At 38.4% G+C, this 25,569-nt stretch overlaps 1 protein-coding gene across 1 annotated transcript in view; it reads right to left on the minus strand.

Annotated features, from left to right (window-relative positions):
- ANKRD31 (ankyrin repeat domain 31) overlaps positions 1 to 25,569 on the minus strand; it is a 168,002-nt gene that overhangs the window by 119,727 nt on the left and 22,706 nt on the right. The window contains exons 5-8 of the mRNA XM_064273145.1: positions 19,672 to 19,712; positions 10,836 to 10,912; positions 6,554 to 6,597; positions 2,835 to 3,401 (exon numbers count right to left, since the gene is read on the minus strand). Of these exons, the coding sequence (XP_064129215.1) occupies positions 2,835 to 3,401; positions 6,554 to 6,597; positions 10,836 to 10,912; positions 19,672 to 19,712 (729 nt within the window). The remainder of the gene's footprint in view (positions 1 to 2,834; positions 3,402 to 6,553; positions 6,598 to 10,835; positions 10,913 to 19,671; positions 19,713 to 25,569) is intronic.

A 25,569-nucleotide genomic window follows, 5' to 3' on the forward strand; every position in this document is an offset into this window, starting at 1 on the left:
TCACTGCTAATGTTAGATGGACCTTGGCTGAAAGCAGTGAATACCAAAAAGATGTTTACCTTTGTTTTATTGACTATGCAAAGGCATTTGACTACGTGGATCATAACAAATTACGGATAACATTGTGAAGAATGAGAATTCCAGAACACTTAATTGTGCTCATGAAGGACCTGTATATGGATCAAGAGGCAGTTGTTCTAACAGAACAAGGGAATACTGCATGGCTGAAAGTCAGGAAAGGTGTGCATCAGGGTTGTATCCTTTCACCATTCTTATTTAATCTGTATGCTGAGCAACTAATCGGAGAAACTAGACTATATGAAGAGGAATGGGGCACTAGGATTGGAGGAAAACTCATTAACAACCTGCGTTATGCAGATGACACAACCTTGCTTGCTGAAAGTGAAGAGGACTTGAAGCACTTACTGATAAAGATCAAAGACTACAGCTTTCAGTATAGATTACTCCTCAACCTAAAGAAAACAAAAATCCTCACAACTGGACCAATAAGCAACATCATGATAAATGGAGAAAAGATTAAAGTGTTCAAGCATTTCATTTTACTTGGATCCATGATCAACGCCCACGGGAGCAGCAGTCAAGAAAGCAAAGGACGTATAGCATTGGCCAAATCTGCTGCACAAGATCTCTTTTAAAGTGTTAAAAAGCAAAGGACTAAGGTGTCCCTGACACAAGCCATGGTATTTTCAATGGCTTTATATGCATGTGAAAGCTGGACAATGCATAAGGTAGACCAGAGAACAACTGACGCATCTGAATTATGGTTTTGGTGAAGAATGCTGAATGTACCATGGTATGCCAGAAGAATGAACAAATCTGAATTAGACAAAATACAGGCAGAATGCTCCTTGGAAGCAAGAATGGCGAGACTTTGTCTCATGTACTTTGGACATGTTACCAGAGGGACTAGTCTCTGGAAAACGACATCATACTTGGTAAAGTAGAGGGTCAAGAAAAAAGAAGATGACCCTCAATGAGATGGACTGACACAGTGGCTGCAACAATGGGCTCAAACATGGCAACGACTGTGAGGATGGTGCAGGATTGGGCAGCGTTTCATTCTGTTGTACATAGGGTTGCTATGAGTCGAAACCAACTTGATGGCACCTAACAACAATAACAATGGTGCAGCATGAGCTCACCCTTACGTTTTATAAATCTCCTCAAGGATGTTCGCAGTAATTGTCAAAAGAAAAAAAATAATCCAAATAATTGTCATCAGTAAATTGGTTAAGTAAATTATAACAAATCCATAAGGTAGAATATACCAGTGACGTCAAGTCAATTTCAACTCACAGAGACCCTATAGTACAGAGTAGAACTGACACATAGGGTTTCCTAGGCTGTATGAGTCGGAAACGATTCGAAGGGAATGGGTTTAATTTAGTTAATCTTTACAGAAGCAGTCCACATCTTTCTCCTGCGGAGTGGCTAACCTTTTGGTTAGCAGCCTAATGCTTAACCACTTTACCACAAGGGCTCCTGTACAGTAGAATACTATTTACCAATTTAAAAGATTTAAGCAGTGCTATATTTGCTCACGTGGAAAGATAACTAAGATGTATTATTCAATTTAAAAACAAGTTGCAAAGCATTATGTATAATCTAATTCCATTTGTAGAAAATAAACTTACATAGAATATGCACAGAAAAACTTGGAAACTGATATACCAAATTATTAATAGTGATTATCTATGGAGAGGGGAATTGTCAACAGTTGGTGGCTCAGTGGTTAAAGTGATCAGCTGCTAACCATAAGGGTCAGAGGTTCAAACCCACCAACCGCTCCATGGGAGAAGGATGTGGCAGTCTGCTTTCGCAAAGATTTACAGCCTTGGAAAACTTACAAGGATGTATTATTGTAAAGAGGAAAATGCAATAAAAGTTATTTCTAAAAGGGAAAAAAAAGTCAATACGAAAAAGGGATGTGGCAAGTGGTAGACCACTGCAGGGTCCCTGGGCATGATATTGCAGGAATTCTAAACTTCGAGGGCTGCGCTACTTGGAAATATCCTAAGACACAGAAGGCAATGTTCTGCTTAAGCTAGGCATAAATTTTTTTCCTTCTCCTGGCAGCCCAACTGCATATATTATATGTCCAACTAGAAATTAATGTGGAGTATCCCATCTCTACTCTGCACCCAACTATACAGTGATTTTCTGAGCTAACAGGGAAAATTATGGTAAAGAATTCTTTCCTTCCTATATATAAGCGAGCTGCTACAAACTGGAACCAACTGGACAGCAACAGGTTTAGTTTTTTTTTTTTTTTTTTTGCGATAATATATTTTCTCAGGTCTGCTGGCTGGAAACCGATCCATTTTAACTCCCTGGTGGCACAGTGCTTAAAGAACCCAGCTGATAACCAAAAGGCCAGTGGTTCGAACCCACCAGTCACTCCACAGGAGAAAGATGTGGCAGTCTGCTTCCATAAACACTTACAGCCTTGAAAAACTTATGGGGCAGTTCTACTCTATCCTATAGGATCGCCATGAGTTGGACACAACTCAAGGCAATGGGTTTGGTTTACGGGTCTAACCCCTTGGAAACTCTACCCCAGGAGCCACAAAAAAGATCACTCAACGTTTCAAAGTCACAAAGCGTCTGCTACATTGTTGATATTTTGTTAGAGGGCTTGAATTTAACACAGAGTATGTGGGCAATGAAGACTTGTTAAAGGTTACTGTAAAAAGCAAAATTCACAGGCTCATACTTGCACTTACTTGCTGCACTGATAGATCTTTGTCCTGTAGCTCAGCTGCCTTGGAATCTTGTTCAAATGGTGGAGTAGAACAAAAACATTCAAAATTCACCTCTGCTATTTGTGAACAACCTTCATTAGTCTGAGACACACTGAGCTCCACTCCTAAACATTCATTTCCAGTACCAGGAGTGCTGCCTCCTCCTTTTATGTGACAGATGGGTCCCGCTGTGACATTCGACAATGTGTTCAAGGCTGCTACCAACTCAGCTGGCAATGCATTATCCTCCGTGTTTTCTAGTTCATCTCTGTGACTTGCCCACAAGGCATCCAAGGAGGTTTGTGTGGAAATCAGAGGGTCACTCAATGAGTTCAACAACTCTCTAGGTTCAAAATCACTCATTATTTGAAATGATCTTTCTTCCTGGGTGCTTTCTGGTGATGTTAGTAACCTTTCTAAGGCAGATACAAATGTTTCCAGAGAGCTTTCTTCATCTTTGTTTTCTTCAGATGTCATGGTCAATGTGACTTTCTTTACAGGCTCAGAAAAGGTATTTTGTGCTGCTATCTTCTCTGGCTCTGTTAATGACTTCTCTTTCACAGCAACCATACCAGACCCTGTAATGCTAGTACCTGAGAGAAGGCTAATTTCCGGAGAGTCTCCATCTCCACTTAGAGCCTGTGTATTCCAAATAGAAATTCCATCATTATATCACATACAAAAAAGTATTTTAAGAAATTTACAGTTTTTTAATTTATCCTATTGGTAAGTTATCCCCCAAAAGTTTTATCAACTTTCCACCCTTTCCAAATATAAAAAGAATACTCTTTATCCCTTTCCTGTACCAAGTCACTATCCAAGCTGGATTCAGAAGAGGACACGGAACCAGGGATATCATTGCTAATGTCAGATGAATCCTGAATGAAACCAGAGAATACCAGAAAGATGTTTACCTATGTTTTATTGACTACACAAAGACATTTGACTGTGTGGATCATAACAAATCACGAATAACATTGCAAAAAATGGGAATTCCAGAACATTTAATTGTGCTCATGAGGAACCTGCACATAGATCAAGAGGCAGTTGTTCGGACAGAACAAGGGGATACTGATTGGTTTAAAGTCAGGAAAGGTGTGCATCAGGGTTGTATCCTTTCACCATACCTATTCTATCTATACGCTGAGCAAATAATCCGAGAAGCTGGACTATATAAAGAAGAATAGAGCATTAGGACTCAAGGAAGATTTATTAATAACCTGCGTTATGCAGATGACACAACCTTCCTTGCTGAAAGTGAAGAGGACTTGAAGCACTTATTGATGAAGCTCAAAGGCCACAGCCTTCAGTATGGATTACAACTCAACATAAAGAAAAGAAAAATTCTCACAAATGGACCAATAAGCTACACCATGATAAATGGAGAAAAGATTGAAGTTGTCAAGGGTTTCATTTTACTTGGATCCACAATCAACATTCATGGAAGCAGCAGTCACGAAATCAAAAGATGCATTGTGTTGGGCAAATCTGCTGCAAAAGACTTCTTTAAGGTGTTGAAAAGCAAAGATGTCACCTTGCTGACTCAAGCCACGGTCTTTTCAATTTCCTCACATGCTTGTGAAAGCTGGGCAATGAATATGGAAGACTAGAGAAGAATTGATGCCTTTGAATTATGGCATTGGCGAAGAATACTGAATATACCATGGACTGCCAAAATCTGTCTCGGAAGAAGTACAGCCAGAATGTTCCTTAGAAGCAAGAATGGTGAGACTATGTTTCACAATCTTTGGATATGTTATCAGGAGGAATCGGTCCCTGGAGAAAGATATCACGCTTGGTAAAGTAGAGGGTCAGTGAAAAAAGAAGAATAGCCTCAACGAGATGGATTGACACAGTGACTGCAACAATGGGCTCAAGCGTAACAACAATTGAAAGGCTGGTGCAGGACTGGGCAGTGTTTCGTTCTGTTGTGCACAGGGTCGCTATAAGTCAGACACGACTCGATGGCACCTGACAACAACAACATACTAAATCACTATGACTCTGAACACATGATTAAGTATTTAATAACGGACTATGGGTAAAATTGGCTGGAACACAAATACAGGTGCCAAATTATCTATTCAGCTAAATTTAAATTATCCATGCTAAAGGAAAAGACAGAGATGGCATGGATAATTAAATTAACAGATGATCTCAAAATTTCACTGTAAATAATTGTTATAAAATTTTTCCTTTCTAAAAATTTCTATTGAGTTCTATAAAAATTATTAACAGAATTAAAGCTTGGGTAGTTTCATCTTCTTTTTAATCCCTACCTTTGTATGAATATACACGTGAAGTAAAAAGGCCAAAGGACAGGAAGTCGGAGGGGAAAAAGAAGAAAAAGGAAAGCACACTTCTGCATTAATATTATAAGCCCTGACCAATAAATTACCGGCTCTGGGTTGTGGTTACCTTAAACAATGACAACAACAAAATCAAAACAGAACTTATATTTCTAAAGTATTTTTCAAAGACATCACCTTAATAGGTTACACCTTTTCTCACAATGTTTACAATGCTAAAAATATTATTGGGGTTCCACTGCTGAAATTGCTTTCAAAATCAGTTTATAAACCATTTAAGAAAATAAGTCTCAATACTTTAAAGGCACTAGACTTTTCTTCAACACTAAAAACTTGATGTGCTTGAACTTAAGCAACAGAATGGGTTCAATGGCTTTTAGCTGTTTCCAAAAATCAAATCCACCTTCCAGTGACACACTACTCTGATAGAGTAACTGCACTGTAATTTGTAAGCCCTTAAATTCTGATTTGGTTTGAATAGTGTTATAGATTGAATTGTGTCCCCCCAAAATGTGTGTCAACTTGGCTAGGCCATGAGTCCCAGTATTGTACGGTTGTCCTCCCTTTTGTGATCTGATGTAATTTTCCTGTTGTAAATCCTAACCTTTATGATGTTAATGCTCCTTAGAAGCAAAGATGGTGAGACTATGTCTCACATACTTTGGACATGTTATGAGGAGGGATCAGTCCCTGGAGAAGGACGTCATTCTTAGTAAAGTAGAGGGTCAATGAAAAAGAGGAAGACCCTCAACAAGATGGATTGACACAACAGCTGCAACAATGGGTTTAAGCATAAAACAACTGTAGAGATGGAGCAGGACTGGGCAGTGTTTTGTTCTGTTGTTCACAGGGTTGGTATGAGTCGCAATTGACTCCATGGCACCTAACAATGACAGGGTGCTGTTAATGAGACAGGATCATCAGCAGTTATGTTAATGAGGCAGGACTCAATCTACAGGATTAGGTTGTATCTTGAGTCAGTGCCTTTTGAGATATGAGAGACATAAGCAGAGAGGAGAAGGACCTTATGCCTTGAAGAAAGAAGTGCCAGGCACATTCTTTGGACCCACGATCCCTGTGCTGAGAAGCTCCTAGACCAGGGGAAGACTGATGACAAGGACCTTCCCCCAGAGCCAACAGAGAGAGAGAAAGCCTTCCCCTGGAGTTGGCCTCAGTTTGAACTTCTAGCCTTCTAAACTGTGAGAGAAAAAACTTCTTGTGGTATTTCTGTTACACTTGTGGTATTGTTGGATAAGAAACACAGATTAAGAAAACACTATTTTATTAGCAATAAGGAAGAATAAATACTGGAAGGGGTTGTTAGAGAAGAATAGATTTCTAGCTATTTGAAATGATTTTTTCATACTCCTGCTTAGGGGCAGAGCCTAAATGGACTTGATATTTTAATCAACAACATTAAAAAAAAAAGAAAAAAATCCAAACCCATGACCTATGTAGCTAATCTCCATTATACAGACCAACCTTTTTTGTGTTTGGCAAAACTTCAGTATTTTCAGCCTCAGGCCCTAGAAGATAACAATATGTATTTTCATCATAGTTATATTAAAGTGCTAAAACATACTCTCTCAGTCAGCATTTCTTGATTATTTATCTTGAAATGACACTTTCAGACTCATTCATGTGGCACAGGAAATATTCTATATACATTGTATCAACTTATTAGTATAAAAGTAAATTCTTCCACTTTTTAAAAATTATTTTATACGAAGAGTTAGGTAAAATTGTAATATTTGAAATTAGTTTAGGTAAAAACCAACCTCTCTATCTTGACTGAAGTTATTTTAAGCATTTGCAACTACAGGAGGAAAAAGCCTATCTACTTTCTCAGTGTTATTCTCTTTTCCATTATGGGTTGTTGTTGTTAACTGATATTGAGTGGGCCCCCAACTCATGGCAACCTCACACACAACAGAATGAAATCCTCCCTGGTCCTGCATCATCCCCATGATCAGCCCAGATCAGACCATAGTCATCCATAGGGTTTTCATTGTCTGGTTTTTGGAAGGAGATCACCAGGCCTCTCTTCTTAGTCCCTCTTAGCCTGGAAGGTCAGCTGAAACCTGTTCAGCATCATAGCAACATGCAAACCACCACTGACAGATGGGTGGTGGCTGCACATGAGGTGCAATGGCCCAGAACAGAACCCAAGTGTCCTGCAATGAAGGCGGGAATTCAAGTACTAGTGTTTTGATGAATTCGTGCTGTGAAAAAGAAAGTGCATGTAGGTGTCAAAAGGAATCAGGAGCTCATCCTGAGAAGGATGGAGGATTGCTGCCCTGCCTCTATGACTTCACCTACACAAACCCACTCTTTATCCTGCCCCCTCTGAACTGAGTTGGCTGATAGCAATTCACATCAAGTTAGGTTGGGGGGATTAGGAAAAAAAGTATTTTCTCCTACTCTACTTCACTTGCCTCCTACCTTCACCATCAAGATATGGGTACTCTGACATACTTGAGAAGGAATTTAGGGCTCACCTGCATTTCAAGCATATTTTGAGTCATTCTTTTGGTTTCTTTTAATTAGTTAATATCTGTATAGCTAGAATAAAAGCAGGTAATTATCTGCTGAATCTCAGAATGCATCCTCACAAGCAAGACAGGTTTTCCAGGGGAATAACCTGTCTTCAAATCCTGTAAAGCCTGTTTTTTTTCTTTCTCCCTTCAACTTGGCCATTTGATGATGAAAACTATGAAAATCAGCTAGGAGAGTTAAAACTATGGCATTCCACTGCCCCACAGAATGATGAGCAAAAGTCACAAGGCTAAATCATTTCTTACCCTAGCTTTAGAATCTAAGCACTGATGCTACATTACACTATCTATATTTTAAGTGCTACAGCTGCTAACCAAATGGTCGGCAGTTCAAATCCGCCAGGCGCTCCTTGGAAACTCTAAGGGGCAGTTCTACTCTGTCCTATAGGGTCGCTATGAGTCAGAATTGGCTCGCTGGCAATGGGTTTTTTAACGGGTTATATCTTAAGTTACTTAAAATTTTGTATCTTTAGTTGCTTAAAATTTAATACCAGTGAAAGAAATATTTTAAAACAATAGTATATCTCCAATGATCTTTATAAGGAGTTTTTTTTTTTTTTTAATAGTCCTCAGGGAAAAGTACCTCTAGAGCTGTATAAAAATAACTGTTTCTATCTATATCTCGTAAAAGGTGCTAAATAGATTTTCACCAACTTTTAAAGGTACATTTGGCATAGTCTGAATTAAAATGTTAAGCTATTTGATACTGATTCAATTTCTTAAAAATCACAAAGGTTTCTGTAGCTGGAAAGGAACGTCAATTATTCTTTGTAATTATATTTAATGGTCAATTTATTAAACTTCTATATCTAACACTTGAGAATTAATTTCTATAACATTAAACACTGATTGCCAACTTAAATTCCCTTAAACAATTTAAACTACAAATTTAACATGACTCATTTTTTTTTAACCATTTCAAACAGCTTAATATTGACAAAACACATATAAATACAATGGTTATAAAACTTACTACTGCTCTTGAACTAATTCTAAGGTAACAACTATTAGTTCTTCATTGTTTCTTATTCCTTTACCCTCTTAGGATTAAAGTAATACTTATTTTGATATCTTTCCAAGGTCACAAAAATTTTATCAGACCCAAAAGGAAACAAATAACTTCTTGGACCAGCCCAGGTAACAGGATCTATCAACTAACTGACTGTTTATTGGTATATGGGACTTACTGCTTCTCCCAAGGTGATTCAAACCTGAGCAGACAATGATCTGGCTTAACCTATTACATCACTAAAACACTTAAACTTCACTAGTTATTTTTTATAACCTAATGTTTTGCCCCAGAGTGCTGTTTTTAAGTTTCATTTGACCAGTGTTACATAAGCTTTACTTACTTTCCTGTTGCTCTCACACACTGAAATGTTCTGTTAGCAGTACTGGAAACTTATGTCTTCTATTTCAGTATCTTGGTACAGTTAGCAGGGCTATGGTTTTACTTCCTAAGAGATAAAAGATCTACTCTGTGCAGAAAAGTCTCCTTAACAGGGTATCTGGTTAATTTATCATATCGGGACATAGGAACGCCTGACTTCTTACATGTTTTTATGTGTGACTGCTGGTGCTCTGTGCTCCTGTTCTCCTTGATACAATTCTTACTTTTTCCAGGGCTTACTCACAGTTCTCTGGGTTTTTTTTCCTTCTCTATTTACACAGCAAAAAGTGGAAATATTCTGAGCTTTATAACCAGATATGTATTTGATAGAAAAAACAAAATGCACATGTATTACCAGGTCCCTATTTCTGAAAATCATTAAAAATTTTAAAACATCCTACTATAGGTACTTCTTTTTTTTGTATTAAGACTACCTTTTGTATACTATTAACTTTTATATAGAAGCCCTAGTGGTACAGTGGTTAAGCACTTAGCTGCTAACTGAAAGGTCAGTGGTTTGAACCCACCAGCTACTCTGTGGGAGGAAGATGTGGCAGTTTGCTTCCGTAAAGATTATACAGCCTTGGAAACCTTATGAAGCAGTTCTACTCTGTCCTATAGGGTCGCTATGAGTCAGAACTGACTCAACGGCAACAGGTAACTTTTATTTTTTGAGTATCACTATGAAATCATAATCCTTTCACAAGCTTATTTCCACGAACTAAAACAATTGGACTTTTCTCGTGCTTAAACTGCCACAGCTTGGCTAGCCCTTTATCCTTTCAACACTACCCACTACCCCCAGACACCCTTGAAAGCATCCTGGGTTTCCGGAAATGATAGGATGTTTCAGACCCATCCTGGTATCTCCATGATCCAAGATAGGTCAGCTATCTTTTAAGGATTCTTGGTTTATTTTAGCACCCATACACTGGCACATAGTAACCCACCCAGCGCCGTCGTAGACTCAATAAATATTTGCTAAAGAATGAACAAATAATATTAGAGCCCAAAATCTAGGTGCTAGGAGTAAATACAGGAGTTGGTTGTGGGCCAAATATGGTGCCACATTTTGGGCCCACAAATGTTGGGCCACTTTCAGTAGCAACATGGCAGGAGAAGATAGTTTTTTAAATTTAACTTTTCAATTTTAAATATCATGCACTGTGCTCTTTTCTTATAGTACAAGGTTTACTACACTGTCATGCAACTTGGAGCCCTGGTGGTGCAGTAGTTAAGAGCTCGGCTGCTAACCAAAAGGTTGGCAGTTCAAATCTACCAGCCGCTCCTTGGAAACCCTATGGGGCAGTTCTACTCTGTACTATAGGGTCACTATGAGTCAAAATTGACTCAATGGCAACCGGTTTTGGTCGTGCAACATACATAAAATTCACTCTGGATGAGTCACAAGGGGACACCTCAGAGAGAAAGATAATCATCCTCTAAGACAGGTGAAACCAAGGTACAAATAGCCGATGTGAGTGCCAGTCAAGAGAGACATGCCATACGTATTAAGAGTGTTATGAACAGAGAAAACAAATGTTTTCAAATTTCAGTCCCAAATAACAAATTAAAAGAGCAGACATTTGGAGGAGCAGGTATCGATTGCAACTTAGCTGCTTTTCATATGGGCAACTCTACGCAGCACGATCCAACCAAGGTCAGCAGCAACACTGATTTTGCATATAGTTAATGATCTCTCCTCCCACCCAAGCAATGTAGGGTAGGCCAGCCTAGTTGTAAATAAATCTATAAATAAATAAGCTCCTATTTTCTGCAAAGACAAAATTTCTTCGTGACTTTACCCAGGAAAACGTACCTTGGATGTGTTGGTGGCTCGGTGAAAGTCCAGTCTGTGGAACCGACACAGTAAACACTGGACACTTTGTTCTGGTCCTAAAAAATAGATCAATTAATTAATAAGTAAAAATAGACTTTAAAGCAGAAAGAGAAAAACACTTTTTCTCAAATGTACATTTTTTTTTCGTTTTTGCTACGTCACTGCTATTACTTTTACAATTTTTACGAATCTGTTAACACTTACATATCAAGTGATTGCAAAAATGAAAAGACAGCTGAAAAATTAACAGATGAACATCAAGAGTTTAAACAGACTAAACCACATTCAGGTCAGGAAGTGACTTTGGAGATGACTGTCTGACAGATGGGGTGATGGTGTCAGAGAGAAAATGATCCTGAATTGTGTCGCTTACATCCTCAAATACACTGAACGTTTGCCATTATAGTTTAGATGTAAGTTAAAGTCACTAATGAGAAAATTCTCAGACATTATTTGTCACTCTTGTATTTCAAACCGGGTAAAGAAAAGGAATAAATTGTTGAAGGGAAGAGGCTGAAAGCAAAATAAGGGTAATGCCTAATCTGAAATTTTGATCATCTGCCTTTGGATAATTAAAAGTTGACTGAAAAAAAGCAATCAGTTAAATTTTCCCCCCTCAACCTAATTTACTATATAAATGCAATCAAGATACCTCCCTTAAAAAAAAAAAAAAAAAAAAAACCTCTTGTTTTAAAAGCAGTTTTTATGCACCAGGCATAGGTACTTGAACCCTAACCAATAATAACAAATTGAGCATTCGCTCCTGTCCAAAAATAGAAGTGATCAATATAAGCAATCTTGAAAATGGAAATGGAACTACTCAAATAGAAAGATAATATCACTGAGGCAAAAACAGAATGCTGATTTATTCCCCTAAAATATAATTCTTTGAGAAAATTCTGATTGAAAACAAAATAAAACCAGAGTCGACAGCAGAATTTCTTTCTTAATTACCAACCAGAATTGAAGACATAAGTCTGAAAACAGAGCAAAACTGTATGTAAATTATTAGAAAATAGTTATACAAGGGAAAACTGCAAACAACCTAAGTGTCCAATATTGAACCACTGAGTTATGCAGATCTTCCTAATGTAGACACATTTCTTTAGAAAAATCCCCAACCCCTTAAAAAATCCCTTCATAAGTATCACCACAGGTCTCATCAGAAAATTTCAAGTGTTAGAAACCCATCAAGGGCATGGGGATGATTACAAGATTTCCAAAGTTCAAATTTTCACCCAAAATCTTGAATTTTTTCCCTGGCATCGAATACTATCAGCTGTTTTTCTTGAAGTAATCAGCTTATTTCATTCATTTTCAAGAAATTGGCAAATATCCAAGTGTGACTAACCAGTCTGTCTGCCAGTTATTTCTCCAATTAAAAAACAAGAAGTGCTCCATGGCCTGTCAGCATCCTGCCTCCCCAGAAGGGTGAATCCCAGCTGCTACTAGAATCTGGTGCACACAACCATCACCACAACTTCTCAAGGTGGATAGGTGACAGTGCGCATCACACACTTGATGACCCAAAATCAGATTCTACTCAAGAATAGTGAATGGACTCAGGCATATATATCTGGTAACAGCCCAAACCAGCTGGTAATAGGTCATAAGTGAGTCAAGGGCTACAACAATCAAGACAGCACAATCTAGTAGCCCACCTACGTATATTGAAAGAAAACAAAACAAGATAAGACTCAGTGAGCAAATACGGAATAAATCACTACAATATCTTAGTGATGGCTCGGAGACAGCAGTCGATATCAAACCACATAAAGAAGCAGACCATGACTGCTTCTACAACCCCCCAAACAAAAGAATCAAAATTTTTCCCAAATGAAGATACAATCCTGGAATTACCAGATACAGAATATAAAAACCTAATTTACAGAATGCTTCAAGACATCAGGGATGACCTCAGAAATGAAATAAGGCAAGCTACAGAAAAAGCCAAGGAACACACTGATAAAACTGTTGAAGAACTCAAAAAGATTATTCAAGAACATAGTGGAAAAATTAATAAATTGCAAGAATCCACAGAGAGACAGCATTCAGAAATCCAAAAGATTAACAATAAAATTACAGAATTAGACAATGCAATAGGAAGTCAGAGGAGCAGACTCGAGCAATTAGAATGCAGAGTGGAAAATCTGGAGGACTAGGGAATTAACACCAAAATAGCTGAAAAAAAAATCAGAAAAAAGAATTTAAAAAAATGAAGAAACCCTAAGAATCATGTGGGACTTTATCAAGAAGGATAACTTGCATGTGATTAGAGTCCCAGAACAGGGAGGGATAACAGAAAAAACAGAGAGAATAGTTGAAGATCTGTTGGCAGAAAACCTCCCTGACATCATGAAAGACGAAAGGATATCTATCCAAGATGCTCATCGAACCCCATTTAAGATTGATCCAAAAAGAAAAACACCAAGACATATTATCATCAAAATCACCAAAACCAAAGATAAAGAGAAAATTTTAAAAGCAGCCAGGGATAAAAGAAAGGTCTCCTACAAGGGAGAATCAATAAGAATAAGTTCAGACTACTCAGCAGAAACCACGCAGGCAAGAAGGCAATGGGATGACATATACAGAGCACTGAAGGAGAAAAACTGCCAGCCAAGGATCATATATCCAGCAAAACCTTCTCTGAAATATGAAGGTGAAATTAAGATATTTACAGATAAACACAAGCTTAGAGAATTTGCAAAAACCAAACCAAAGCTACAAGAAATACTAAAGGAAATTGTTTGGTTAGAAAACCAATAATATCAGATACCAGCACAACACAAGGTCACAGAACAGAACATCCGGATATCAACTCAAATAGGGAAATCACAAAAACAAATCAAAAAAAAAAAAAAAAAAGCTCAAAACAGGGAATCATTGAAGTCAATATGTAAAAGATCACAATAATCAAAAAGAGGGACTAAATACAGGTGGCATAGAACTGCCATATGGAGAGGGATACAAGGCGATATACGACAATACAAGTTAGGTTTTTACTTACAAAAATAGGGGTAAATATTAAGGTAACCACAAAGAGGTATAACAACTCCGTAACTCAAAACAAAAACGAAGAAAAATGTAACGACTCAGCAAACATAAAGTCAAATACTATGAAAATGAGGAACACGCAATTTACAAAGAAAAACGTCTCAGCACAAAAAGTAAGTGCAAAAATGAAATTGTCAACAACACACATAAAAAGGCATCAAAATGACAACACTAAACACATACTTATCTATAATTACGCTGAATGTAAATGGACTAAACGCACCAATAAAGAGACAGAGAGTCTCAGACTAGATAAAGAAACACGATCCGTCTATATGCTGCCTACAAGAGACACACCTTAGACTTAGAGACACAAACTAAAACTCAAATGATGGAAAAAAATATATCAAGCAAACAATAAGCAAAAAAGAAGAGGAGTAGCAATATTAATTTCTGACAAAATAGACTTTAAAGTTAAATCCACCACAAAGGATAAAGAAGGACACTACATAATGATAAAAGGGACGATTTACCAGGAGGATATAACCATATTAAATACTTATGCACCCAATGACAGGGCTGCAAGATACATAAAACAAATTTTAACAGAACTGAAAAGTGAGATAGACACCTCCACAATTATAGTAGGAGACTTCAACACACCACTTTCGGAGAAGGACAGGACATCCAGGAAGAAGCTAAATAGAGACACGGAAGACCTAATTACTTCAATCAACCAGCTTGACCTCATTGACTTATACAGAACTCTCCACCCAACTGCTGCAAAGTATACTTTTTTTTCTAGCGCACATGGAACATTCTCTAGAATAGACCACATATTAGGTCATAAAACAAACCTTTCCAGAATCCAAAACATCGAAATATTACAAAGCATCTTCTCAGACCACAAGGCCATAAAAGTGGAAATCGTAACAGAAAAATTAGGGAAAAGAAATCAAACACTTGGAAACTGAACATACCCTGCTGAAAAAAGACTGGGTTATGTAAGACATTAAGGAGGGAATAAAGAAATTCATACAATGCAACGAGAATGAAAATACTTCCTATCAAAACCTCTGGGACACAGCAAAAGCAGTGCTCAGAGGCCAATTTATATCAATAAATGCACACAACAAAAAGAAGAGCCAAAAGCAGAGAACTGTCCCTACAACTTGAACAAATAGAAAGTGAGCAACAAAAGAATCCATTAGGCACCAGAAGAAAACAAATAATAAAAATTAGAGCTGAACTAAATCAATTAAAAATCAACAAAGCCAAAAGCTGGTTCTTTGAAAAAATTACCAAATTGATAAACCAATGGCCAGACTGACTAAAGAAATACAAGAAAGGAAACAAATAACCCGAATAAGAAACAAGATGGGCCACATCACAACAGACCCAACTGAAATTAAAAGAATCATATCAGATTATTACGAAAAATTGTACTCTAACAAATTTGAAAACCTAGGAGAAGGGGATGAATTCCTAGAAAAACACTACCTACCTAAACTAACACATTCAGAAGTAGAACAACTAAATAGACCCATAACAAAAAAAGAGATTGAAACGGTAATCAAAAAACTCCCAACAAAAAAAAAGCCCTGGCCCGGATGGCTTTACTGCAGAGTTCTACCAAACTTTCAGAGAAAAGTTAACACCACTACTACTGAAGGTATTTCAAAGCACAGAAAATGACGGAATACTACCCAACTCATTCTATGAAGCCACCATATCCCTGATACCAAAACCAGGTAAAGACATTACAAAAAAAGAAAATTACAGACCTATATCCCTCATGAACTTAGATGTAAAAATCCTCCACAAAATTCTAGCCAATAGAATTCAACAACATATCAAAAAAATAATCTACCATGACCAAGTGGGATTTATACCAGGTATGCAAGGTTGGTTTAATATTAGAAAAACCATTAATGTAATCCACCATATAAATAAAACAAAAGACAAAAACCACATGATCTTATCAATTGATGCAGAAAAGGCATTTGACAAAGTCCAACACCCATTTATGATAAAAACTCTCACCAAAACAGGAATTGAAGGAAAATTCCTCAGCATAATAAAGGGCATCTATACAAAGCCAACAGCCAACATCACTCTAAATGGAGAGAGCCTGAAAGCATTTCCCTTGAGAAGGGGAACCAGACAAGGATGCCCTTTATTACCGCTCTTGTTCAACATCGTGCTAGAGATCCTAGCCAGAGCAGTTAGGCTAGATAAAGAAATAAAGGGCATCCGGATTGGCAAGGAGGAAGTAAAATCATCTCTATGTGCAGATGACATGATCTTATACACAGAAAACCCTAAGGAATTCTCCAGAAAACTACTGAAACTAATAGAAGAGTTTGGCAGAGTCTCAGGTTATAAGATAAACATACAAAAATCACTTGGATTCCTCTACATTAACAAAAAGAACATTGAAGAGGAAATAACCAAATCAATACCATTCACAGTAGCCCCCAAGAAGATAAAATACTTAGGAATAAATCTTACCAAAGATGTAAAAGACCTATACAAAGAAAACTACAAAGCACTACTACAAGAAATTAAAAAGGACATACTTAAGTGGAAAAACATACCTTGCTCATGGATAGGAAGACTTAACATAGTAAAAATGTCTATTCTACCAAAAGCCATCTATACATACAATGCACTTCCGATCCAAATTCCAATGTCATTTTTTAATGTGATAGAGAAACAAATCACCAACTTCATATGGAAGGGAAAGAAGCCTCGGATAAGTAAAGCATTACTGAAAAAGAAGAAGGAAGTGGGAGGCCTCACTCTACCAGATTTCAGAACCTATTATACAGCCACAGTAGTCAAAACAGCCTGGTACTAGTACAACAACAGGCACATAGACCAGTGGAACAGAATTGAGAACCCAGATATAAATTTTTTTTTTATGAGCAGCTGATATTTGACAAAGGACCAGTGTCAGTTAATTGGGGAAAAGATAGTCTTTTTAACAAACGGTGCTGGCATAACTGGATATACATTTGCAAAAGAATGAAACAGGACCCATACCTCACACCATGCACAAAAACTAACTCCAAGTGGATCAAAGACCTAAACATAAAGACTAAAACGATAAAGATCATGGAAGAAAAAACAGGGACAACCCTAGGAGCCCTAATACAAGGCATAAACAGAATACAAAACATTACCAAAAATGACGAAGAGAAACCAGATAACTGGGAGCTCCTAAAAATCAAACACTTATGCTCATCTAAAGACTTCACCAAAAGAGTAAAAAGACCACCTACAGATTGGGAAAGAATTTTCAGCTGTGACATCTCCAACCAGCACCTGATCTCTAAAATCTATATGATTCTGTCAAAACTCAACCACAAAAAGACAAACAACCCAGTCAAGAAGTGGTCAAAGGATATGAACACGCACTTCACTAAAGAAGATATTCAGGCAGCTAACAGATACGTGAGAAAATGCTCTCGATCATTAGCCATTAGAGAAATGCAAATTTAAACTACGATGAGATTCCATCTCACACCAACAAGGCTGGCATTAATCCAAAAAACACAAAATAATAAATGTTGGAGAGGCTGCGGAGAGATTGGAACTCTTATACACTGCTGGTGGGAATGTCAAATGGTACAACCACTTTGGAAATCCATCTGGCGTTATCTTAAACAGTTAGAAATAGAACTACCATACAACGCAGAAATCCCACTCCTCGGAATATACCCTAGAGAAATAAGAGCCTTCACACAAACAGATATATGCACACCCATGTTTACTGCAGCTCTGTTTACAACAGCAAAAAGCTGGAAGCAACCAAGGTGCCCATCAACAGATGAATGGTTAAATAAATTGTGGTATATTCACACAATGGAATACTACGCATCGATAAAGAACAGTGACGAATCTGTGAAACATTTCATAACGTGGAGGAACCTGGAAGGCATTATGCTGAGCAAAATTAGTCAGAGGCAAAAGGACAAATATTGTATAAGACCACTATTATAAGATCCTGAGAAATAGTATAAACTGAGAAGAACACATACTTTTGTGGTTACGAGCGGGGGAGGGAGGGAGGGTGGGAGAGGGTTTTTTACTGATCAGTTAGTAGATAAGAACTACTTTAGGTGAAGGGAAGGACAATACTCAATACATGGGAGGTCAGCTCAATTGGACTGGACTGGACCAAAAGCAAAGAAGTTTCCGGGATAAACTGAATGCTTCAAAGGTCAGCGGAGCAAGGGCGGGGGTTTGGGGACTATGGTGTAAGGGGACTTCTAAGTCAACTGGCAAAATAACTCTATTATGAAAACATTCTGCATCCCACTTTGAAATGTGGTGTCTGGGGTCTTAAATGCTAACAAGCGGCCATCTATGATGCATCAATTGGTCTCAACCCATCTGGATCAAAGGAGAATGAAGAACACCAAGGTCACACGATAACTATGAGCCCAAGAGACAGAAGGGGCCACATGAACCAGAGACTTACATCATCCTGAGACCAGAAGAACTAGTTGGTGCCCGGCCACATCACGACTGCCCTGACAGGGAACACAACAGAGAACCCCTGAGGGAGCAGGAGATCAGTGGGATGCAGGCCCCGAAAGACCATACTTAATGGTCTGAGACTAGAGGAATCCCGGCGGTCGTGGTCCCCAAACCTTCTGTTGGCCCAGGACAGGAACCATTCCCGAAGACAACTCATCAGACATGGAAGGGACTGGACAATGGGTTGGAGAGAGATGCTGATGAAGAGTGAGCTACTTGTATCAGGTGGACACTTGAGACTGTGTTGGCATCTCCTGTCTGGAGGGGAGATGGGAGGGTAGAGAGGGTTGGAAGCTAGAAAAATTGTCACGAAAGGAGAGACTGCAAGGGCTGACTCATTAGGGGGAGAGTAAGTGGGAGTATGGAGTAAAGGTGTATATAGACTTATATGTGACAGACTGACTTGATTTGTAAACGTTCACTTGAAGCTCAATAAAAATTAAAAAAAAAAAAAAAAGTGCTCCATGGTAAAAGGAGCTAGTTCTGCTTACGAGTGCACAAGTGCTTTTCTCAAGACACCCATCAGGCTTCAGGATGCACAGGCATGCTGGAAGCATTCTTCCCATTTTAGCACACAAAATATTAAAAAGATATATACTGAAGGGTAGAGATTTAATACAATGAATAACTATTCTGCTTCATCAAAGACTTCTTCAGGGAGGCTGCCTTTTTTTAAACTGTGAGTACATGGTAAACATAGTAATGACTAGAATTGTTTGATGCCCCTGCCCTGATTCCTACTAAGGTGCCAGCATTTTACCCACGATTGTTTTGGCACTATCGCTGCAAATGTCAACACTGTGAAATAGGCAAATAATGTGTGAGTATATTGTTATGAAAATAGTTTTGATCTCGCAGACCATAATAAAGGATCTCAGCGTGTCCCAGGGGGTCCACAGACCACACTGCGAGAACCACTGTTTTAAATAAAAGAAATGAAGGAATAATGTCTTTTAGAGTATAATAGTTGCATGAAGTCCAATTTCAGTAAGCTCTACAAATTCTTTCTTAATGCTATGCTATAAATTTACTTTTTAAACAACATTAATAGGCAAAGAATCAACTTACCTTAATATAATTCAATCTTTCTTATGTAATTAAACTTACCTAAAATGTTTGTAAAATAACACATATTTATATTGCTAAAGGGGCAATTACTCAATAAAATAAAAAAACTCTAAAATTCTTGAGAAAAGAAAATGAAGAGTCATTTTAGATATGTAAAATAACAAAAAATACTTACGATGTAATAAAGCCAAAACAGTATACTTACTGTAATAGGGCTTGATTTTGTTCCATTTTATCTTCAGATTGCTAGGAGGAAAAACAGAATTTTTTTCTAACTGATAAATGTCAGTTCAAAGCAACAGGCTAAAAATTTAACATTTAAGATCAGTCTTGTGTCATCCTTTCTTAACATATTTCTATAAAAGAATGTGTGGAACTTAGGTAGAGGAAAAAAGAGGAAGACCCTCTACGAGCTGGACTGACACAGTGGCTGCAACAACCGGTTCAAACAAAGCAATTCTGTGAGCACAGCGTGGGAAAGGCAGTGTTTCGTTCTGTTGTACACAAGATCACTATGGGTCAGAACTGACTTCGACGGCACCTAACAACAACAAGTGGAAGAAAGTGAAGTATTCCCTTTTTTTACTTCTATTTATCCCCTTTTCTATTTCATTAATCCAAGATGGTTCTGAGGAGTAATTTTGGTCAGGTTCTAAGTTCTAATATTTCCCCTAAGGGCCAGATATTACAGAAAGAAGAAAAGTGTTAAGCCAAATATTGTAATTATTATAAAATAATTCTTACATTAGCCCTTCTTTAACTACACAACAGGTATTAGAGCAGGAACTTGCGAACTTTTTCTGTAAAGGGCCAGATAGTAAATATTTTAAGCTTTGTGGGCCCACAGGCAAAACTAAGAATGTTTTGTAGGTACTTATGTAACAAGAGAGAAACAAACTTTCAAAAATATCTTATTGATAAAATTCAAAATATAATAATAATTGAGTACAGCTTTTTATAATGCAGATTACTAGTAAGAATGGAATTCATTTCGTTAGTGGTAACATTTCATGTAATAATGCTCAAAAATAGTGCAGCCTATCATCAATACTGATTACAAATGTTCATCTATTAATGCTGATCTATAATTACATTTTATGTATTTCATCTTGGAAAATGTCTTCTCACACAGACAAAAAAAACCAAACCCAGTGCCGTCAAGTCAATTCCGACTCATAGCGACCCTACAGGCGGAGTAGAACTGCCCCATAGAGTTTCCAAGGAGCGCCTGGTGGATTTGAACTGCCGACCGTTTGGTTAGCAGCCGTAGCACGTATAGGTACTGCCAAATACTGGTATTTACCCATGCACAAACTTTTTAAAACTTTTATTTTGTTGTTGTTGTTGTTGAGAATATACACAGCAAAATATACACCAATTCAATCATTTCTACATGTACAGTTCAGTGACATTGATTACATTCTTCCAGTTGTGCAACCATTCTTACCCTCCTTTTCTGAGTTGTTCCTCCCCAATTAACATAAACTCACTGCCCCCTAAGTTTCCTATATAATCTTTTGGGTTGCTATTGGCAATTTGATCCTATTTAGGTATTTCTTAAAAGAGCAAAATGCTAAAGGCAGACATTTTTAATTAGTTAAGCTAAACTACTGTTGGGTTTTAAGAAGACTTCAGGGGATATTTTTGGTTTCAAGTTTAAAGATTATCTTGGGGCAATAGTTTCAGGGATTCATCCAGCTTCTACAGTTCCAGAAAGTCTGGGGTCCATAAGGATTTGAAATTCTGTTCTGCACTTTCCCCTTATTGATCAGGGTTCTTCTACAGAATTCTTGATTAAAATGTTCAGTAATGGTAACCTGGCACCATCCAGTTCTTCTGGTCTCATGGCAAAGGTAACAGTTGTTCATGGAGGCAATTAGCTACACATTCCATATCCTCCTCTTATTGCAGGCGAGTAGAGACCAATTGTTGTGCCTTGGATGGTGACTTACAAGCTTTTAAGACACTAGGCACTATACAATCAACTAGGAGGTAGAGGAGAAGCACTAAACACATTATTAGGCAAAGTAACTGTGATGTCCCACGAAACCATGACCCTAAACCTCCAAACCAAAGAACCAAATCCCATGAGGTTTCTGATTGTACATAAGCAACCTCAGCAGCTACTCCCTTTTTTTTCCTGTAGTTGTCATAAATACATTTATCACATAAATTTTGCCAGTACAACTTTTAACAGGTATACAGCTTATTGACAACAAACCAAACCCAGCCCCAAACCCATTACTGCCAGGTCAATTCCTATTCATAGCAACCCTATAGGACAGAGTAGAACTGCCCCATAGAGTTTCCAAGGAGCGGCTGGTAGATCCCAACTGCCAATCTTTTCGTTAGCAGCCAAGCTCTTAACCACTGCACCACCAGGGCTCCTTATTGACAGTAATTACAATAATCGGCTGTGCAACCCTACTCTTAATCAATGTGATCTTTCCATCACTGCTAATCCCCCTTTCCTCTTGCCTCCCACCCGGGTAACCACTAATAAATTTTGATCTTTTATTGTCTTTTTATGTAAGTGAGGCCATACAATTTTGTCCTTTTGTGATTGACTTATTTCACTCAGCATAATGTCTTCAAGTACCATCTATACTGAAGTATGTATCTTCATTTCTCCTACTGGCTGGCTGGTATTCCATTTATGTGCGTATCACATTTTGTTTATCGATTATCTGCTGATATACATTTAGGTTGTTCTACCTTTGGGCTATCGTAAATAGTGCTGCAATGAACATGGGCATACAAGTCTCTTAGTCTCTGCTTTCAAGTCTTTTGGGTATATACTGAGGAGTATATACACATTTTGGGGGGACATAATTCAATCTATAACATTCTACCCTTTTGGCCCCCAAAATTCATGTCCTTGCCACATGTAAAACACATTCACCCCATTATATCATAGCAAAAGTCTCAAATCAACTCCAAGTCTAAAATCCAAAAATTCCTCTTCATCTGTGAAATCTAGAATACAAGTTGTCTGCTTCCAAAGAATAATGATGGAACAGGTACAAGCTAGACATTCCATTACAAATGGAAGAAACTGGAGGCAAAGAAGGGATAACAGGCACCAAGCAAGTCGGCAGAACACATTACATTAGCTCTCAAGCCTTGAAAATAATATTCTTCTCTGAGACTATTTAGGCAATGGCCCTGCCCTCCAGACTCTGGAGGTTGGACTCACTGACCAGATTTTGGATGGAGATCCCTTGGCCCTGGGCTTCAGTTCTGCCTTCCAGTCCCAGTGGGATGGCAACTCTGCTCCCTCATATTTGAGTGGCCCCACTCTCCTAGTTCATCTGAATGGTGACCCTACCCCATCAGCCCCAGTAGGCCTTGTCCTTCTGCCCCTTGGGCATGGCAGTCCTGTCCCCTTAGCTTTGGGCAATGGATCTGGCCCCATCCCACTGGGACTTGTGAATGGAAGCTCCACATTCTGGAACTGAGTTGGTGAAGATCTGACTCTTTGAAATCCCAGAGGCCATGGCTCCACCCTTTGAGACCCCAAAGTTCATAGCTCTGCCCTCTGAGAGTGAGGCAGCTCTGTTTCCTGTGTTTCTTGTCTCTTTGGCTTCTGTTTCCTGGGTTCTTAGCTTCTTGGGCCTCACCACCTGTGTCTGCCCTGCTGAGGCAAGTCTTCCAAAGCTCTTTAGCTCCATGGTGAAAAGTGCCTGGAGGCGTCCCACTCCATCAGGAAGCCTCCTACACAAAAGCACTCAGCTCTCTCATTCTGTAGGTCAGCTCCAGAGCTGTCCCACACTGGTCTCCTGGTTCTGCTGCTGCCATTTCTTTCTCTACTGCTGCTTTTCACCATCTGTGCCATCTCCGGTGTAACAGCTCTAGTCACTTCCTTCTGAGTCCTCACCAGAATTGTCTTTAATGTCCGTAATTCCATCAACAGTCTCTTCAAGGCAGTCTAGACTTTACTATTAGGTACTCCAAAACTCTTCCACCTCTATCCATTCACAGTTTCAAAACCACTTCCACATTTTGGGTATCTGTTAGAACAGCATCCTGCCCTCAGTACCAAATTCTGTTTTAGTTATCTAGTGCTGCCATAACAGAAATACCACAAGTGGATGGCTTTAACAAAGAGAAATTTATTCTCTCATAGTCTAGTAGGCTGGAAGTCTAAATTCAGGGCACCAGTTCCAGTGGAACGTTTTCTCTCTTTGTTGGCTCTGGAAGAATGTCTTTGTCATCAGTCTTCCCTTGGTCTAGGAGCTTCTCAGTGCAGGGACCCCATGTCCAAAGGAAGCGCTCTGCCCTGGCACTACTTTCTTGGTGGTATGAGGTCCCCTGTGTCTCTACTTGCTTCTCTCTTTTATACCTCAAGAGTCTGACTCAAGATACAACCTAACCTTCTAGATTGAGCCCTGCTTCATTAACATTAACTGCCTCTAATCCTGCCTCATTAACATCATGTTGTTGTAGCTGTTAGGTGCCGCTGAGTCAGTTCCTACTCGTAGTGGCCCTATGCACAACAGAACGAAACACTGCCCGGTCCTGCGCCATTCTCACAATTGTTGCTGTGCTTCAGCCCATTGTTGCAGCCACTGTGTCAATCCATTTCATTGAGGGTCTTCCTCTTTTTCGCTGACCCTCTATCTTACCAAGCATGATGTCCTTCTCCAGGGACTCAACGGCACCTAACACCTACCATGGTAATTCTATGTTTAGTTTTCTGAGGAACCACCACACTGTTTTCCACAACTGTACCATTTTGCATTCCCAGCAGAATGGATAAGGTTTCCAATTTCCCCACATTCTCATACATATATATATATTTTTTTTTTAATCTTTTAAAAAAAAAAAACAAACCATTTCTGTCAAGTCAATTCCAACTCATAATGACTTTATAGGACAGAGTAGAACTGCCCCATAGGGTTTCCAAGGAACAGGTGGTGGGTATGAACTGTGGACTTTTCAGTTAGTAACCTGAGCTCTTAACCACTGCGCCACTAGACCAAACAAAAACCAAACCCATTGCCATCGAGTCAATCCCAACTCATAGTGACCCTATAGGACAGAGTAGAACTGCCCCATATGGTTTCCAAGGCTGTAAATCTTTACAGAAGCAGACTACCACATCTTTCTCCCACACAGCAGCTGGTGGGTTCAAACTGCCGGCCTTTTGTTTAGCAGCCAAGCACTGGAACCACTGCGCCACCAGGCCATCGTAGTGAATGCAATGGTATCTCGTTGTGATTTTGATTTGTATCTTTCTGATGGCTAATGACGTTGAGCATCTTTTTAAGTGTTTGGTGGCTGTTTGAATGTCCTATTTGATGAAATGTCTGTTCAAGTCCTTTGCCCATTTTATAATTGGGGTATTTGTCTTTTTGTTGTTAAACAGTCGAAGTTTTATATATATATACTGATTATTAGATTCTATCAGATATAGTTATTTATATATGTTTCTGAAGACATTCTCCCAGTTGGTGGCTTGGGTTTTCACTGTTTTGGTAAAGTCTTCCGAGGAACAAAAATGTTTAAATATTATGAGGTTTCATTTATTTATCTTGTCTTTTGCTGTTTGTGCTTTTGTTATTATATTAGATCATCCATTGTTAAAAGCTAGGTCGACAGTGTTGCCTCGACATTTTCTTCAAAAAATTGTATGGTTTTACTCTGCACATTTAGGTCCTTAATCTATCTGAATTTGCTTATGTGCATGGTGTGAGGCATGGATCCTGTTAAGGTGCAAAGCCATTCAGTGTTCAATAACAGCAGTTGTGAACAGTTCTTCTTTTTAGGGAAATTTCAGCCTCAGCCCTGAATTTAAAAAAATCAAAATACAACTTTAACATTGCTAAACTGTTGTGTAGTAAGTCAGGATATTCACCTTTTATTTCTGACCAAAAACTTGCTAAACTGATAATGGCTAAATCCACAAAAGCAAATAAAATTCACCATCAACAATACTGATTCAATAACACATGACAGAATCAAATATTTTCAGCAAAGTATCTGCTGATGAATAATACAGTGAATACCCTTAGGCTTTAACCACCTTACATCTTCACGAGCATTGTAAATTTGCCTAACAAAGCCTTGTTAGGTTTCAGCACAGCTTCTAGACTAAAACAGA

The sequence above is a fragment of the Loxodonta africana genome, chromosome 2 (genome assembly GCF_030014295.1).
Source record: "Loxodonta africana isolate mLoxAfr1 chromosome 2, mLoxAfr1.hap2, whole genome shotgun sequence".
Lineage (NCBI taxonomy): Eukaryota > Metazoa > Chordata > Mammalia > Proboscidea > Elephantidae > Loxodonta > Loxodonta africana.